A 15891-nucleotide genomic window follows, 5' to 3' on the forward strand; every position below is an offset into this window, starting at 1 on the left:
CAGATCATTTTGGGGGTAATCACTGTGCACCTGCAGGACAGCTCAGGTCCGGCCAACATGGATTTAGGAAGGGCAGATCCTGCCTCACCAACCTGATCTCCTTCTATGATCGGGTGACTGCCTGGTGGGTGTGGAGAAGGCCGTGGATGTAGTCTACCTGGACTTCAGCAAAGCCTTTGACACTGTCCCCCACAGCAAACTCCTGGCCAAGATGTCAGCTCATGGCTTGGACAGCAGCACTCTGTGCGGGGTTAGGAACTGGCTGGAGGGTGGTGAATGGCTTGAGTGGTGGTGAATGGTGCTACATCCAGCTGACAGTCAGTCACTAGTGATGTTCCCCAGGGATCAGTTCTGGGCCCCATCCTGTGTAATATCTTCACTGACAATCTAGATGAGGGGATTGAGTCAGTCATCAGTAAATTTGCAGATGACACCAAGTTGGGGGCAGATGTTGATCAGTTAGAGGGTAGAAGGGCTCTCCAGAGGGACCTTGACAGGCTGGACAGATGGGCAGAGTCCAACATGATGACATTCAACAAGTCCAAGTGCCAGGTGCTGCACTTTGGCCACAGCAACCCCATGCAGTGCTACAGGCTGGGGTTGGATTGGCTGGAGAGCTGCCAAACAGAAAGGGACCTGGGGGTACAGATTAGCAGCTGACTGAACATGAGCCAGCAGTGTGCCCAAGTAGCCAAGAAGGCAAATGGCATCCTGGCCTGTATTAGAAATAGTGTGGCCAGCAGGAGCAGGGAGGTCATTCTGCCCCTGTACTCAGCACTGGTTAGGCCGCACCTTGAGTCCTGTGCTCAGTTCTGTGCCCCACAATTTAAGAAGGACATTGAGGCTCTTGAACATGTCCAGAGAAGAGCAACAAAGCTGGTGAGGGGTTTGGAGCACAAGCCCTGTGAGGAGAGGCTGAAGGAGCTGAGATTGTTTAGCCTGGAGAAGAGGAGGCTCAGGGGAGACCTTATTGCTCTCTACAACTACCTGAAGGGAGGTTGTAGCCAGGTGGGGGTTGGTCTCTTCTCCCAGGCAACCAGCACCAGAACAAGAGGACACAGTCTCAGTGCCAGGGGAGGTTTAGGCTTGAGGTGAGGAGAAAGTTCTTCATAGAGAGAGTGCTTGCCCATTGGAATGTGCTGCCCAGGGAGGTGGTGGAGTCACCATCCCTGGAGTGTTCAAGAGAGGTTTGGATGTGGCACTTAGTGCCGTGGTTTATTAGTCATGAGGTGTTGGGTGACAGGTTGGACTTGATGATCTTTGAGGTCTTTTTCAACCTTACTGATTCTATGATTCTAGAAGCCCCATCCCTGGAGGTTTTCAAGGCCAGGCTGGATGTGGTTCTGAGCAACCTTATCTAGTGTGAGATGTCCCTGCCCATGGCAGGGGGGTTGGAACTAGATGATCCTTGGGGTCCTTTCCAACCCTAACAGTTCTATGATTCTATAAACTGTGGATGCCAAATGCCAGGTTGGATGGGGTTTTGAGCAGCTTGATCTAGTGGAAAATGTCCCTCCAAAGGATCAACCCAAAGCATTCTATGATTCTGTGATCTGTCCCTGCATACAGGTCGCATTTTTCTTATAGCAGCAGTTTCATATGAAATGTATTGCTATACTAGGCCAAATACTTTGTAGCAATGGTGTTCTTCATGATAGATACAGAAGAGGAAGGAAGGCAAGCATCATTATTTTGTTGTTACAAGGATCTTTTACCTGTGAAATAAGTGGAATAAGCGTTGAAAATGCATGGAAAGACTTCTTTGATGTTTCTTTACTGCTTCCAGTGTCAGGAGCCATTGCCAAAGGGCTCTTTCAGTCCAGCAGATTGGTCCTTCTGCTTAGTTTAGTGATGCAGATTGATAGAATTCAAGGCAGTTCACAGTCAAAATGTTTAGATGCACCTCTTGAGTTTTCAACTTCCCAGCCTTTGAGAATGTTAATGGTGACTGCACATTTTCATGTATAAATAAAATAATAATAACAAAAGCTAATAGACTCTGTGTTCATCTGCCAGCTTGTTTGAGATGCCATAGGTATAGTCGGACAGTATTTGAAAATAATAGGGGGCTACTGTTTCTCCAAACATCATCAATTTGCTAGACATTCACTATGTTTTTTAAATATTTTACAATAACTTTAGGTTGGGAATTTTGTGCTTCAGTAAATGTTTGTTGGTTTTTTTTCCCAATGTTTCTCTTTCAACAGCTTCTATCGTTTTGTTCTGGAACCAGAATTATTTTATGGGATCAACAAGCTCCTTCCTTCTGAACCTGTGGCAAAATTCTTAGAATTGCCAGAATCGCTCCTTTTGACTCTAAACATGATCACTCCTGAAAGCTGGCTGGTTGAAGCAGTAAACAGTTCCTGTGATCTTGATAATATTCATTTACAGGATGTAAGTAGTAGTTTGTAAACACTATAAAGCTAGTGTTGGACTGTCTGCCTCATTGCCCTCTACAACTACCTGAAGGGTGGTTGTAGCCAGGAAGGGGTTGGCCTCTTCTCCCAGGCAACCAGCACCAGAACAAGGGGACACAGTCTCAAGCTGCGCCAGGGGAGGTTTAGACTCGAGGTGAGGAGGAAGTTCTTCACCGAGCGAGTCATTCGTCATTGGAACGGGCTGCCCAGGGAGGTGGTGGAGTCATCGACCCTGGAGGCGTTCAAGAGGAGATTGGACGTGGCACTTGGTGCCATGGTCTAGTCATGGGGTCTGTGTTGATAGGTTGGACTCGATGATCCTCGAGGTCCTTTCCAACCTAAGTGATACTGTGATACTGTGACTCAAAAGAGAAATGGAAACCTTGTGAGACTTGTTTTCCAGAAATGCTTTCTGTGATAATAATTTGGTCAGTATTTCTTTACTATTTTTATTTCCATCATCTTTTTTTTCTCACATTCTCTCTTACTTTACAAACTAAAAAAGGCAGTGAAAGGGAAAAAAAACCACCACAAAACCCACCAACAAAACCACTGCACAATACAAGTAAAAGCTTTTTTCCCCTATGTCGAGCTTTATAATATGCATGGAAATACTCTTTTTATTTTTTGAAGATAAAAATGAAGCAGTTAATGGATACTGTGTGCTAGCTTTGTGTTTCTCTTTATTATTACCAAAACTGTTTTTGAAACAGGTTTAACCTAGGTAAATCTTGACATTAACAGCAATATATTCAGGTTTATTAATATAGATTGAAATATATTTGACCCCTTTTTTTTTTGGTTCACAGGTTTTTAAATCATCTTTTTAATTCCTGAGCTCCAAAAATCACTAGATTGGGGTCAGTTACTAAATCTGTGCAAAATATTAATGGTGTTTGGTCCACCAAAGCGGTCTGTTTGGAAGGTGTGTTATGACATTTCAGGCTGGGATTTACCTTACCAAAGTTGAGATGCCCTCAGCTTTTGCAACAGTCATTAGATAGAAAGTCCCTCCAGACAGGGATTCATCCTCTCTACCAATGATGCTTGTTTTAAATTTGCATTGAGTTCCTTCTAAATGGGCCTTTCTCTCTCTCTTTTTTTTTTTTTTAATCTTTCCCCCCCCTTCTTTTTTCCCCCTTCTTTTTTTCCCCCCCCTCTTTTTTCTCTTTTTTCTCCCCCTCTTTTTTTTTCTCCTGCTTTTTTTCCTCTCCCTCCCCTTTTTTTCTTTTTTCCCCCTTTTATACTTTCCCCCCCTTTTATACTTTCCCCCCCTTTTATACTTTCCCCCCCCTTTTATACTTTCCCCCCCTTTTATACTTTCCCCCCCTTTTATTCTTTCCCCCCTTTATTCTTCCCCCCTTTTATTCTTCCCCCCTTTTATTCTTCCCCCCTTTTATTCTTCCCCCCTTTTATTCTTTCCCCCTTTTATTCTTTCCCCCCTTTTATTCTTTCCCCCCTTTTATTCTTTCCCCCCTTTTATTCTTTCCCCCCTTTTATTCTTTCCCCCCTTTTATTCTTTCCCCCCTTTTATTCTTTCCCCCCTTTTATTCTTTCCCCCCTTTTATTCTTTCCCCCCCTTTTATTCTTTCCCCCCCTTTTATTCTTTCCCCCCCTTTTATTCTTTCCCCCCCTTTTAGTCTTTCCCCCCTTTTAGTCTTTCCCCCCCTTTTAGTCTTTCCCCCCCTTTTAGTCTTTCCCCCCCTTTTAGTCTTTCCCCCCCTTTTAGTCTTTCCCCCCCTTTTAGTCTTTCCCCCCCTTTTAGTCTTTCCCCCCTTTTAGTCTTTCCCCCCCTTTTAGTCTTTCCCCCCCTTTTAGTCTTTCCCCCCCTTTTAGTCTTTCCCCCCCTTTTAGTCTTTCCCCCCCTTTTAGTCTTCCCCCCCCTTTTAGTCTTCCCCCCCCCCTTTTAGTCTTCCCCCCCCCCTTTTAGTCTTCCCCCCCCCTTTTAGTCTTCCCCCCCCCCTTTTAGTCTTCCCCCCCCCTTTTAGTCTTCCCCCCCCCTTTTGTCTTTTCCCCCCCCTTTTGTCTTCCCCCCCCCCCCCCCCCTTTTTTTCTTTTTTCTTTGACAGTTTAGTTTAAGTGAGGTAAATCCCACACATATGTCATTGTAATATGTTGCTTTTCCCACATGGTTAAGTGACATCATTAACTGGTGAATTGTTTCTTCCACAGATAAAAGGGGCAGTTACAGCAGAATATGAACTGGAATATATTTTACTTGAAGGACATTGCTTTGATGTAACAAGTGGACAACCTCCTCGAGGGTTACAGTTCACTTTGGGCACAAAGAATAATCCTGTCATGGTTGATACTATTGTGATGGCCAACCTGGTAAGGATTAAGTACAGAAATAGTCAGTAAAATTGCACATTTTCCATGAGAATTCTTTATGGGCTTTTTATTCTTTAAATCCCTTTCTCTGTGTTGCAAGCTTAGTAATGCTAAAAGTAACATGAATACCCTGGAGCTGAGACCAGCTACAAAAGATGTTAATTTCTAGTTTGCTGAGCTTTCCTCCCTGCCTTTTCTGAGTGCCTAAATGGGGCATCTAATTGCCGTAAGTAGATGGTAGGAGGTAGTTATATTCTGACGGAGATACCACCAACAAATGTGAGGTGTGAATCACGTTCAGATTATAATAATCATTTTTGTTACCCAGTGATCCAGGAGAAAGAAAATTCCTAGTTTAGATGCTTCAGTTAACTGCTTAAAGACTCTGTGGGACAAATCCATACCTGAGAATTTCTCTGGTCATCCAAAACGATTATGCTTGCTTTTATCAGTCTGCAGAGCAGATGATCTTGTGATTTCTGAGGCAAAAGATTTATTTTCTATTGGTTAATGTAATTTGATAGGAAGAGATAAATTTTGGTGCACAAGGGAAAAAATACGTAATAAACTGTCAGTCTTTTGATTTTTACTCAACAGTCAAACAGTTCTTCTAAGGATTCTTGCCATTACAAAGCTTTTTTGGATGCAGTCTACCTGGACTCCAGCAAGGCCTTTCACACCATCCCCAACAGCAAACTCCTGGCCAAGCTGTCAGTCTGTGGCTTGGACAGGTGCAGTCTGCACTGGGTTAGGAACTGGCTGGAGGGCCAGGCCCAGAGAGTGGTGGTGAATGGTGCCACTTCCAACTGGCAGCCAGTCACTAGTGGTATCCCCCAGGGATCAGTGCTGGGCCCCATGCTCTTTAATATCTTTATTGATGATCTGGATGAGGGTATTCAGTCCATCATCAGTAAGTTTGCAGATGACTCCAAGTCAGGGGAAGGTGTGGTTTTGCTAGAGGGAAGGAGAGCTCTGCAGAGGGACCTTAGCAGGCTGGACAGATGGGCAGAGTCCAATGGCATGAGATTGAACACATCTAAGTGCCGGGTTCTGCGCTTTGGCCACAGCCCCATGCAGTGCTACAAGCTGTGCACAGAGTGGCTGGAAAGCGACCAGGCAGAAAGAGACCTGGGGGTACTGGTTGACAGTAGGCTGAACATGAGCCAGCAGTGTTCCCAGGAGGCCAAGAAGGCAAATGGTATCAAGGCCTGTATCAGGAATAGTGTGGCCAGCAGGAGCAGGGAAGTCGTTATGCCCCTGTACTCAGCACTGGTTAGGCCACACCTTGAGTCCTGTGTCCAGTTCTGGGCCCCTCAATTCAAGAAATATGTTAACTTGCTCGAACATGTCCAGAGAAAGGCAACAGAGCTGGTGAGGGGTCTGGATCAGAAGCCCTACAAGGAGCAGTTAAGGGAGCAGGGTTTGTTAGTCTGGAGAAGAGGAGGCTCAGGGGAGACCTTATTGCTGTCTACAACTACTTGAATGGAGGTTGTAGCCAGGTGGGGGTTGGTCTCTTCTCCAAGACAACCAGCAACAGAATAAGAAAATAGTTTCAAGCTGTGTAGGAGGAAGTTTAGGCTGGATATTAGGGAGAAGTTCTTCACAGAGTGATTTGCCCTTTGGAATGGGCTGCCCAGGGAGGTGGTGAGATCATCCCTGGAGGTGTTTAAGAAAAGACCTGGATGAGGCACTTAGTGCCATGGTCTAGTTGATTAGTTAGGGTTGGTTGATCAGTTGGACTTGATGATCTTGGAGGTCTCTTCCAACCCGTTTGATTCTGTGATTCTTTGTCTGGCTTTCACACAGTGATATCTGTGTGCAAAGTTCCTACTGGAAAGCAGCTGTACTGACTTTTAAAGTTGTTCCAGACAAAGCTTTGTTCCAAGGAAACTTTTCAGTTTGAGGTCAATTTCATAATTTTTTTTACTGCTCACTTACTGTTCTAGGTGGAGATTTTATGTAAAGCTCAATTCAGCTAGAAATAAAAGGAGCTCTGAAAGGCGTTAATGAGGACAGCCGGTAAAGATGGTATTTGGTTGCGTCACTGCTATATTACTTCTAGGGCTATTCTGACAGTAGATTGTTTACTAACCTTGGAGGTACCATGTGATGGATAATTGATGTTTGTATGTGTATGTGGCTGATTACGAAATGCTGACAGACCAAGCAGCTTTCTTTCCTATGTTTTTTTTAGGGGTATTTTCAGCTGAAAGCAAATCCAGGTGCTTGGACGCTGCGATTGCGTAAAGGAAGATCTGAAGAGATTTATCAGGTTTTGTCGTAAGTATTATTCTACCTTTCGGAAACATAAGTAGAGGTGCAACACATTTTGAAAAGGTCAAACAGTTCTGAAAGAAAATAGAAACAACATGAAAAAAACACAGCAAGGACCAAACAATTATTTTAAATTTGTAAGAGGTACCTTATTTCCTGATAGGATAAGTTGCTCTTAGACAGCTCTCTGTGTTCTTGAAGGCATTCGGATGTGTTAATGCATAATAAGTCTTAGGATGCTCAGCCAGACCTGATGCTAGCAAATTCTCTTACTATACAGCTACATGGCTACCAGGCACTTACCCTGTCAATTCCAGCAGTGGTTAGCATTATTATGCAACTGCTTGCACCAAATTCTGTAGAAAAGTCACTTATGGTTTGGTTTATTAATATTTTGGTGTTCCCAAAATACTCAAGATACAGTTCCAAGAGTATGTGCAGCAGAGCGTTGCTACTCTCCAATAGCATCTTGATTAGCTGGAGAGGAAGTGCTGTGAATTTCCCTTCCTAATTATTTTCAGCCCTGAGGGTGCAGTATTATTGATGAATGGCATCTTTTTTTAACAGGACCATTATATTAATTTCAGCTGTGTAGGCTTTTTTTCTTCTATCGATTCTGATTAACTGAGATAGAGAAACACCCTTCAATTCTGTACACTGGCTGCATCTTGATTGCACCACATTTTCCTCTCTGGAGGGAGAAAGCCCTGTACATGGAAAGGGGTAACATGTTCCACTAACTGGCATTTAACTGCCATCTACTTGGCTTGCAGATCTGTAATTTCCAAGGTTGATTTTCATATGAGGATCACATGCTAGCAACCATTCCAACTGTTCTGTGGAAGAGTTATCTTTTTCTCATGTTCTATGTAACAGCAGAGATCTGTAGCATGTGAGGGCATCCTCTTGAAGCTTTGGATCTGATCCCTTGTAGAATAGAATTGTTTTATTGTATTTCAGCTTCAGTTCTTCCTTCTCTACTCACCCCCCCCAACACCCCACTCTCCATGTAATCCTGTGAGCTGAAATAGGTCTATTTCTTATAAAAGATTTATTATTACTTAAGAGTTCAGGAACATGTAGTTCTATATGATAAGTCATCAACAACTATTAAAGAAAATTATTAATATTTAATAAATGTCATTGTTACGGGGGGGGGGGGGGGGAATCATACAATGTCAGGGTATGGAAAGGACCTTGAAAAATAAAATCCAACCCCACTGCCAGTGCAGGATCACCTAGAGTAGGTCACACAGGAACACATCTAGGCATGTTTTGAACATCTCCAGAGAAGGAGACTCCACAACCTCTCTGGGCAGTCTTTTCCAGTGTTCACTCTCACAGTAAAAAAGTTTCCTTATGTTCATATGGAACCTCCTATGCTCCAGCCTGCACCCATTGCCCCTTGTCCTATCATTGGACATCACTGAGAATACCCTGGCCATGTCCTCTTGACATTTGCCCTTTACATATTTATAAACATTAATGAGATCACCTCTCACTCTCCTCTAATCCAAGCTGAAGAGCCCCAGCTTCCTCAGCCTTTCCTCACGAGGGTGATGTTCCACTCCCTTCATCATCTTTGTGGCTCTGCACTGGACTCTTCAAAACAGTTCCCTGCCCTTCTGGGCCCCTCAGTTCAAGAACTGGGCACAATATTCCAGATATGGCCTTACCAGGGCAGAGTAGAGGGGAAAGAGAACCTCTCTCAAGGTACTAGCCACACCCCTTCTAGTACACCCCAGGATGCCATTGGCCTTCTTGGCTACAAGTGCACTCTGCTGGCTCATCATCATTGTGTTGTCCACCAGAACTGCTCCAACAGACCAGACCCCAATGTGTACTGATCCTTGGGGTTGTTCTTTCCTAGATGCAAGACTCTACACTTATCCTTGTTGTGTTTCATTAAATTTCTCCCTGCCCAACTTTCCAACCTGTCCAGGTGCCACTGAGTGGAAGCACAGCCTGCAGATGTCAGCCACTCCCAGTTCTGTCATTAGCCCCAGTAACAACCCCTGAGGGACTCTACTAGATAGAGGCCTCCAGCTAGACTCTGTAGTGTTGATGGAATACTAGATTCATTCTTGGCAAACTTTAATTTATTTCTTCCAGAAACATTCACAATCTGTTGAAAAGGCAGAAAAGCATAGTCTTTACCCTAGGAAGTTCAGTTAATCTCCACCAACTGCAGCTATGTCATTTGTCTAATTTAACATTAAATTCTTAAGATACCTAATGTGATTTATGAATGATATTATGGTTAATGAAAATGATGTAATGAGCTGTAGCCGAATTAAAAATGAAACAAACCCACTCCATGTTCTACATGGGATCCAAGGAAACTGAAATAATCTGCTGGGTTTTTAAGATTAGTGATTTTCCCTGGGGAGTAATAAATACAAATGAGCTTAAGTGAGCAAAGCTAGGTTAGGTAAAAGTAATACTTGATGAGGAACCTAAGCAATAGCTTGCCTTTTTGTTAAAAATTTAATCATTACAAGCTGTAGGCTTAAAATACAACAGCTAAAGTATGCTTGCGAGGCTGTACCAGCATCTTTGATATTAATTCTACTGATGTCAGTGTGTTAACAGTATCAAATTCCTATCAGAACTCAAGCAACTATTGGACCGGATGGAATTTTGCCAAGAAGCATCGCAGAATGCTCTTCATCCTCCTATACTATCCTATACTATATATCATGTCCTCTCCTGTTGAACTATGAGATGAGCTTTTTCTCTTTGAGGCTCAGGCCTGTAAGTTATGATAGGAAGTTCAAGAAAAATACTGGATTTTGAAGTTACAGCATGTTCTACACCTCAATGCTTATTTACTTGTCTCATATTAACATCTAATACACAGGCACTTAATTTATGTTTACTGTATGTGAATACACAGCTTTTGAAATAAGCTTTTTTTCTTTTTTCTCCTGAATGCTGCTTCTAACTGGGATCATTATTTCAAACCAGTCACACTTGTAAATCCATTTGTTATCAGTGAATTACTCTGAAAATTAGCGATGATCTTGAAGGTCCCTTCCAACCTGGTCTGGTCTGGTCTATTCTATTCTGGTGAAAATTACATAGTCAGCAACAGTCTGAGCCTTGCTTGCTATTGAGACTTTGATTGTGTGATGTTAGTAGGTATAGCAAGATAATACTCTGCAGAAAAAAAGTATAAGTAAAAGCTCTTGTTGAATATTTCCTTTTGGAAAAGTGGAGGTAGATCTAATTTATTGTATTTTGGTGGTACTGTAACTGAAAGTTGCATCTTTTTTAATTCAGGCAAGGAGTTTTTTGTTTATTTAGAGAATTTACTGGATACTGTTTGAACTCAGACGCTTTTGCTCTCCATTTGGAAAATTGTAACTGATTTTATACTTATATTTATTTGTATTTATATTAAAAGTGAGTGGATATTTTGAAACATTTTAAATCTGTGACAGAAACAGTCTGCTGGAAGTGTTTTGTACAACAGCTATCTAGCAATAATGTAGTTGTTTTAAAACATTTAATAGTGCTGCTGTCAGAGTGCAAGTGGATTGAAAAATGAAGTTGTGCCCACGTTTCAGTGAGTTTACGAATTGAGTTACATGAACGGCATTCAGTACCTTCTGGGTGAAACACAAAAGCCTTTATTGGTTTTGTTAGAGGAGTTTATAAATTGTGATCTTATAAATTGTGATCCCAATTCTTCCAAACCCCAGGTCACGTTCAAAACCTTATTCACGATTGCTCATTTGAAATGTGCATCTCTTACATTAATAAAATTACTCTGTGCACAGAGACAGAGAAAGGATGAAAGGTCCTGTATAAGATTCTGCACACCGATTTAACATTAGAGAACATGTGGTGCTCTCAGTTTTCTTTCAGAGAGAGACCTAAAAAGTTAATATATTAGTCTATCATAAGCCATTGAGTGTGTGGTTGGGTGACTAGGAATTGAAATTAAGTACTCAGTCAGGAAAAGAAGTTACCATGACATGGTAGTAGGAAGCATAGGAAGACTTGAATAGAGAAACAGGTAAACTGGCTCTTGAGACCCATGTGAAGTGTCCATAGTGACTATCCTTGTTCATACTGGAATAGGAATTCATCACACTGGGTGCTGTGCAGAGTAAAACAGTTGGCACGTGGTAAAGACGGAGGAAATAGTGAAAGATCCACAGAAGAGATTTAGGGAGGAGATGATATTAACTTTAGAGCCAAACCAAACACTTTGAGAATATTGCAGAGACTTTGGGAAATTACCTTCATTGGTTGAGCTGCAGAGCTAGCTACAGAATTCATAAAGGATTTTGAGATAACTGAGTAACAGAAAATCTTGGTTGTGTACAACCTGAGGGCAAAAATGGAAACACTGTGCTAGCTGCCACGATTTCTGGCATCAGTATTTGTTTGGCACTGGTTTTACTATTTTAGAGCTTTTTAGTGACACACTTTATTTAAAATGGAGATTCATATCCTTTCATGTTGAGTGCTATATGTTCCTGTGGTTAAAAGAATAAAATAAATCAAGCCTAAGAGACAGCAGATTACTTTAAATTGTTTTGGGTTTGTGGGTTTGTTTTTTTTTGTCTGCATAGCCACATAATACTCTCAAAAGACAGGATTGAAGGAGAAAGGTATTGGCTATTGAGGTATAAAAAGCTATACAATTTGAGAACTATGTTTTTATACTGTATCACAGAGTGACAGCAAGATTTGTTACTCAGTGGACAGCAGTAGAGTTTTGAGATGCCTGAATGGCTTTAAACTGATGATCAGAAGGGCAGATGCTAATGTGGTGCCCTTGCACAGCTTTGACTTTAGGGGTCTGATTACTAGAGCAAATCAGTTGAAAGCCAATCTTCATTATCTCAACATTTTGCCAAAGTTTTGCCTAGACTTCTCAAAGCAGGAACTTCCTACAGTAATTGAATGCCCTCCCCTTTATTTTGCCACAGGAAGCACTCTGCTTGTCGGTTTTGCTCTTTCCATCTTCAGTGCTCTTCCTTCCTCATTTGCATTTTGTTGAATGTAATAGTGCATGTTTTAATGAGCCAGTACACTTGCATGTTGTTTTTTTTCCTCCTCACAGCCATGAAGGAACAGATTCTGGAGCTGACCTGACAGATGTTATCGTGGTATTAAACAACTTCAAAAGCAAAATTATCAAAGTACAAGTATGTAAAGAGATACCTTTTTTGTCTGCAGTATTTCCTTATATGAAATATGACTAGAGCTTACATGGCTTAGGCTCTATTTAATTGGCAGTTGAGTACTGAAATATGTAATATAAATTTTGTATAATTAAATTGTGTGAAAATTAATGTAGTTAATTTGAGCCAATTGGGTTATACTAGTTGCATGGAATATTGTTAAAGAGCTGTTAATAAAGAATTTATCTCCTCTAGCTTAGTTCCTGAGAGAAAAATCTAGGTGCCTTAAAATCCTTCTCTGCTTAGTAGAACGAGTCCAAAGGACTGTTGATCCTATCTTGCATGTGTTTTAAAACCAAGGGTTCACCACCTTTTGAGATATCCACTTGTCTTCTGTGATTGGGGTGGGATTTTCCATGAAGTCCAGATACCAGAGTGGAAGTTAAAATTAGCTATGTTGAATTCTACCCTGAGCTACCAAATCTGTGTAAATGCATTAGTTTCCTTCTTGAAGATGTATCAAAAAGAGATAATGACACATGATTTATATTAAGGAGAAGGAACCTCACAGTCTTCTAGGTTTTCCACTGTTTTGTAAATAACATGTTGTGTAGGTGTCCTTGGTACATTGTGTTCTTGTTGTAGACATTGAGAAGGAGAGAGAAAAATGTAAATGTAAGTACCAAAGGAATTTTTAAAACCAGATACATGACTCTCTTCCCTAGTCCAGTAACTGAAAGTTTCCAGAACTTGGAGGAGAAGTATAACTCTCTGGAGTGTGATAAGCCCCAGGAAAAGAGTATAAATGGTGTCATTTGGGTCAAAATAGGAAAATTATTCCATGTAAAAGGTGATACAAATTCAGATTATTACTAGAATGGAGAGTTAACACATCTAAGTGCCAGGTTCTATACATTGGCCATAGCAACCCCATGCAGTGCTACAGGCTGGGGTCAGAGTGGCTGGAGAGTGGCCAGGCAGAGAAGGACCTAGGGGTACTGGTTGACAGTAGGCTGAACATGAGCCAGCAGTGTGCCCAGGCAGCCAAGAAAGGCCAATGGCATCCTGGCATCAGGAACAGTGTGGCCAGCAGGAGCAGGGAGCTCATTCTGCCCCTGTACTCAGCACTGGTTAGGCCACACCTTGAGTCCTGTGTCCAGTTCTGGGCCTCTCAGTTTAGGAAAGATTTTGAGTTGCTGGAACGTGTCCAGAGAAGGGCAACAAAGCTGGTGAGGGGTTTGGAGCACAAGCCCTATGAGGAGAGGCTGAGGGATCTGGGATTGCTTAGCCTGGAGAAGAAGAGGTTCAGGGAAGACCTTATTGCTCTCTGCAACTACCTGAAGGGAGGTTGTAGCCAGGTGAGGGCTGGTCTCTTCTCCCAGGCAACCAGCACCAGAACAAGAGGCCACAGTCTCGAGCTGTGCCAGGGGAGGTTTAGGCTGGATGTTAGGAAGAAATTCTTCATAGAGAGAGTGATTGCCCATTGGAATGTGCTGCCCAGGGAGGTGGTGGAGTCACCATCACTGGAGGTGTTTAGGAGGAGACTTGATGGTGTGTTTGGTGCCATGGTTTAGTTGATTAGGTGGTGTTGGATGATGGGTTGAACACGATCTTGAAGAGATCTTCCAAGTTTAATAAACCTGGTTTATTCTATTCTAGAATGTGTAATCTCTGTCATTCAGCTGCATTACCGTTCATGTCAGCAAAGACTAGATGTGGCTGCAGAAGCATTAGCTAAAAACACATGATTGAATGTGAGCCGAAGTTTGTGAGCATTAGCCTACATTTAGTGAAAGTAACATGAAGTTCAAACGTGAAGTGTTTTCAGTGAATGAAATTAAGGTCAGCACACAAAATTAATCTGCTGCTGTTATTAAGCATCTGAGTAAGATAGTGGAGATTGATTAAACTGGATGGGAGATTTTATATTCCAGTGACAGATTTGTCACTTTCCCCTTGTGAAGGGCTTACAAGAATCACAGTTTCCCTTTTGATACACTCCATGCATGGTAGCACACCATGCTACCCTTCTTCTGCCTTCTTGGCTGGATCACAAACTTAGGAGGGAGGTAACAAGAGATGATTCCCCACACTTTCAGTTACTGTTTGCATTAAAAAGTACAGAGGGTCTGAATATGCTGTTTGAATTACTAATCTCCATTTCATTTTCCATAATTGATTATTTCTGTTATTATCACAGTAAGTTCTATATGTAATTTAAAAGTACGAAATGACATTTACTGTTCAGTGCAGTTCAGGATTTTACAGAAACTGGTGAGATGGTGATCCAGCTCTAGCCACAGAGTTAGATATCACAACTGAAGTAGTTATTATTATCAATTCCCAAATTTCACAAATATATTTGTATTTAATAAACAGGTACAGAAGAAGCCTAATAAAATGAATGAAGAGCTCCTTACTGATGGAACAACAGGAAAAAAGGGAAATGAGGAATCAGTTACAAGGTAGTTTATGATTTGCTTACCTTTTAACCATGCCAGGACATGTTTATAATTACACCGTATAATAGTTTCTTAATTGATAGTGGTACAAATCATGAAAAGGCTCCCAAGGGGATTTATACTATAAATGAAAGGGGATGAAAGACAAGCTATGATGTCTTGTACATCTCGTTCTTTCCTTTTCAGTCTTTTTGCACTTCTGGTTTTTATTAATTTTCTCCATTGGCATTATTGTGGTTGGTGGTTGTGTCAGGGAACGAATCTCAATGTGAAAGTCTCACATTGGTACTCAGGTGTACCAAATGGCACTTCAAAAAGCAGGCTATGATGCAGCATGTCTGCTGAGAGACATAATTTAAGGAAGTTCAAGAAGTGCTTTTTTATTTGTCAATAAAATGCCTTTAACATGTGAGTTCTATAAATAATTGTAATAAGATTCAAGCTTTACAGTTCAAGCATTAAATTAATATTTCTAATTTTCCATATACTTCATTCATAGGGTCATATAATCAACAAGGTTGGAAAAGACCTCACAGATCATCAAGTCCAACCTGTCACCCAACACCTCATGACTAACTAAACCATGCCTTCAAGTGCCATGTCCAATCCCCTCTTGAACACCTCCAGGGATGGTGACTCCACCACCTCCCTGGGCAGCCCATTCCAGTGGCAAATTACTCTTTCTGTGAAGAACTTTCTCCTTACCTTGAGCCTAAATCTCCCCTGGTACAGCTTGAGACTGTGTCCCCTTGTTCTGGTGCTGGTTGCCTGAGAGAAAAGACCAACCCCCTCCTGGCTACAACCACCCTTCAGGTAGTTGTAGACAGCAATAAGGTCACCCCTGAGCCACCTCTTCTCCAGGCTAAACAACCCCAGCTCCCTCAGCCTCTCCTTGTTAGGCTTGTGCTTGAGGCCTCTCCCCAGCCTTGTTGCCTTTCTCTGGACACATTCAAGTGTCTCAATATCTTTCCTAAACTGAGGGGCCCAGAACTGGACACAATACTTAAGGTGTGGCCTAACCAGTGCTGAGTACAGGGGCAGAATGACTTCCCTGCTCCTGCTGGCCACACTATTTCTGATACAGGCCAGGATGCCATTGGCCTTCTTGACCACCTGAGCACACTGCTGGCTCATGCTCAGATAGCTGTCAACCAGTACCCCCAGGTCACTTTCTGCCTGGCTGCTCTCCAGCCGTTCTGTCCCAGCCTGTAGCACCATGGTGCAGCACCCCCATACCATTGTAAAATTTTGGTTTCAGTTGCTTAT

At 42.1% G+C, this 15891-nt stretch overlaps 1 protein-coding gene across 4 annotated transcripts in view; it reads left to right on the top strand.

Annotated features, from left to right (window-relative positions):
* The window catches only part of UGGT2 (UDP-glucose glycoprotein glucosyltransferase 2), a 101763-nt gene that overhangs the window by 65981 nt on the left and 19891 nt on the right, over positions 1-15891 (top strand). For all 4 annotated transcript variants that reach the window (XM_068168158.1, XM_068168312.1, XM_068168232.1 and 1 more), the window contains exons 27-31: positions 2208-2397; positions 4593-4751; positions 6946-7031; positions 12103-12187; positions 14543-14628. In XM_068168158.1, coding sequence (XP_068024259.1) covers positions 2208-2397; positions 4593-4751; positions 6946-7031; positions 12103-12187; positions 14543-14628 — 606 coding nt within the window. The remainder of the gene's footprint in view (positions 1-2207; positions 2398-4592; positions 4752-6945; positions 7032-12102; positions 12188-14542; positions 14629-15891) is intronic.

This window comes from Melanerpes formicivorus, unplaced genomic scaffold (assembly GCF_026170545.1).
Source record: "Melanerpes formicivorus ecotype bairdi unplaced genomic scaffold, bMelFor1.0.p_v2 SCAF_1, whole genome shotgun sequence".
In the NCBI taxonomy this organism is placed as follows: Eukaryota; Metazoa; Chordata; class Aves; order Piciformes; family Picidae; genus Melanerpes; species Melanerpes formicivorus.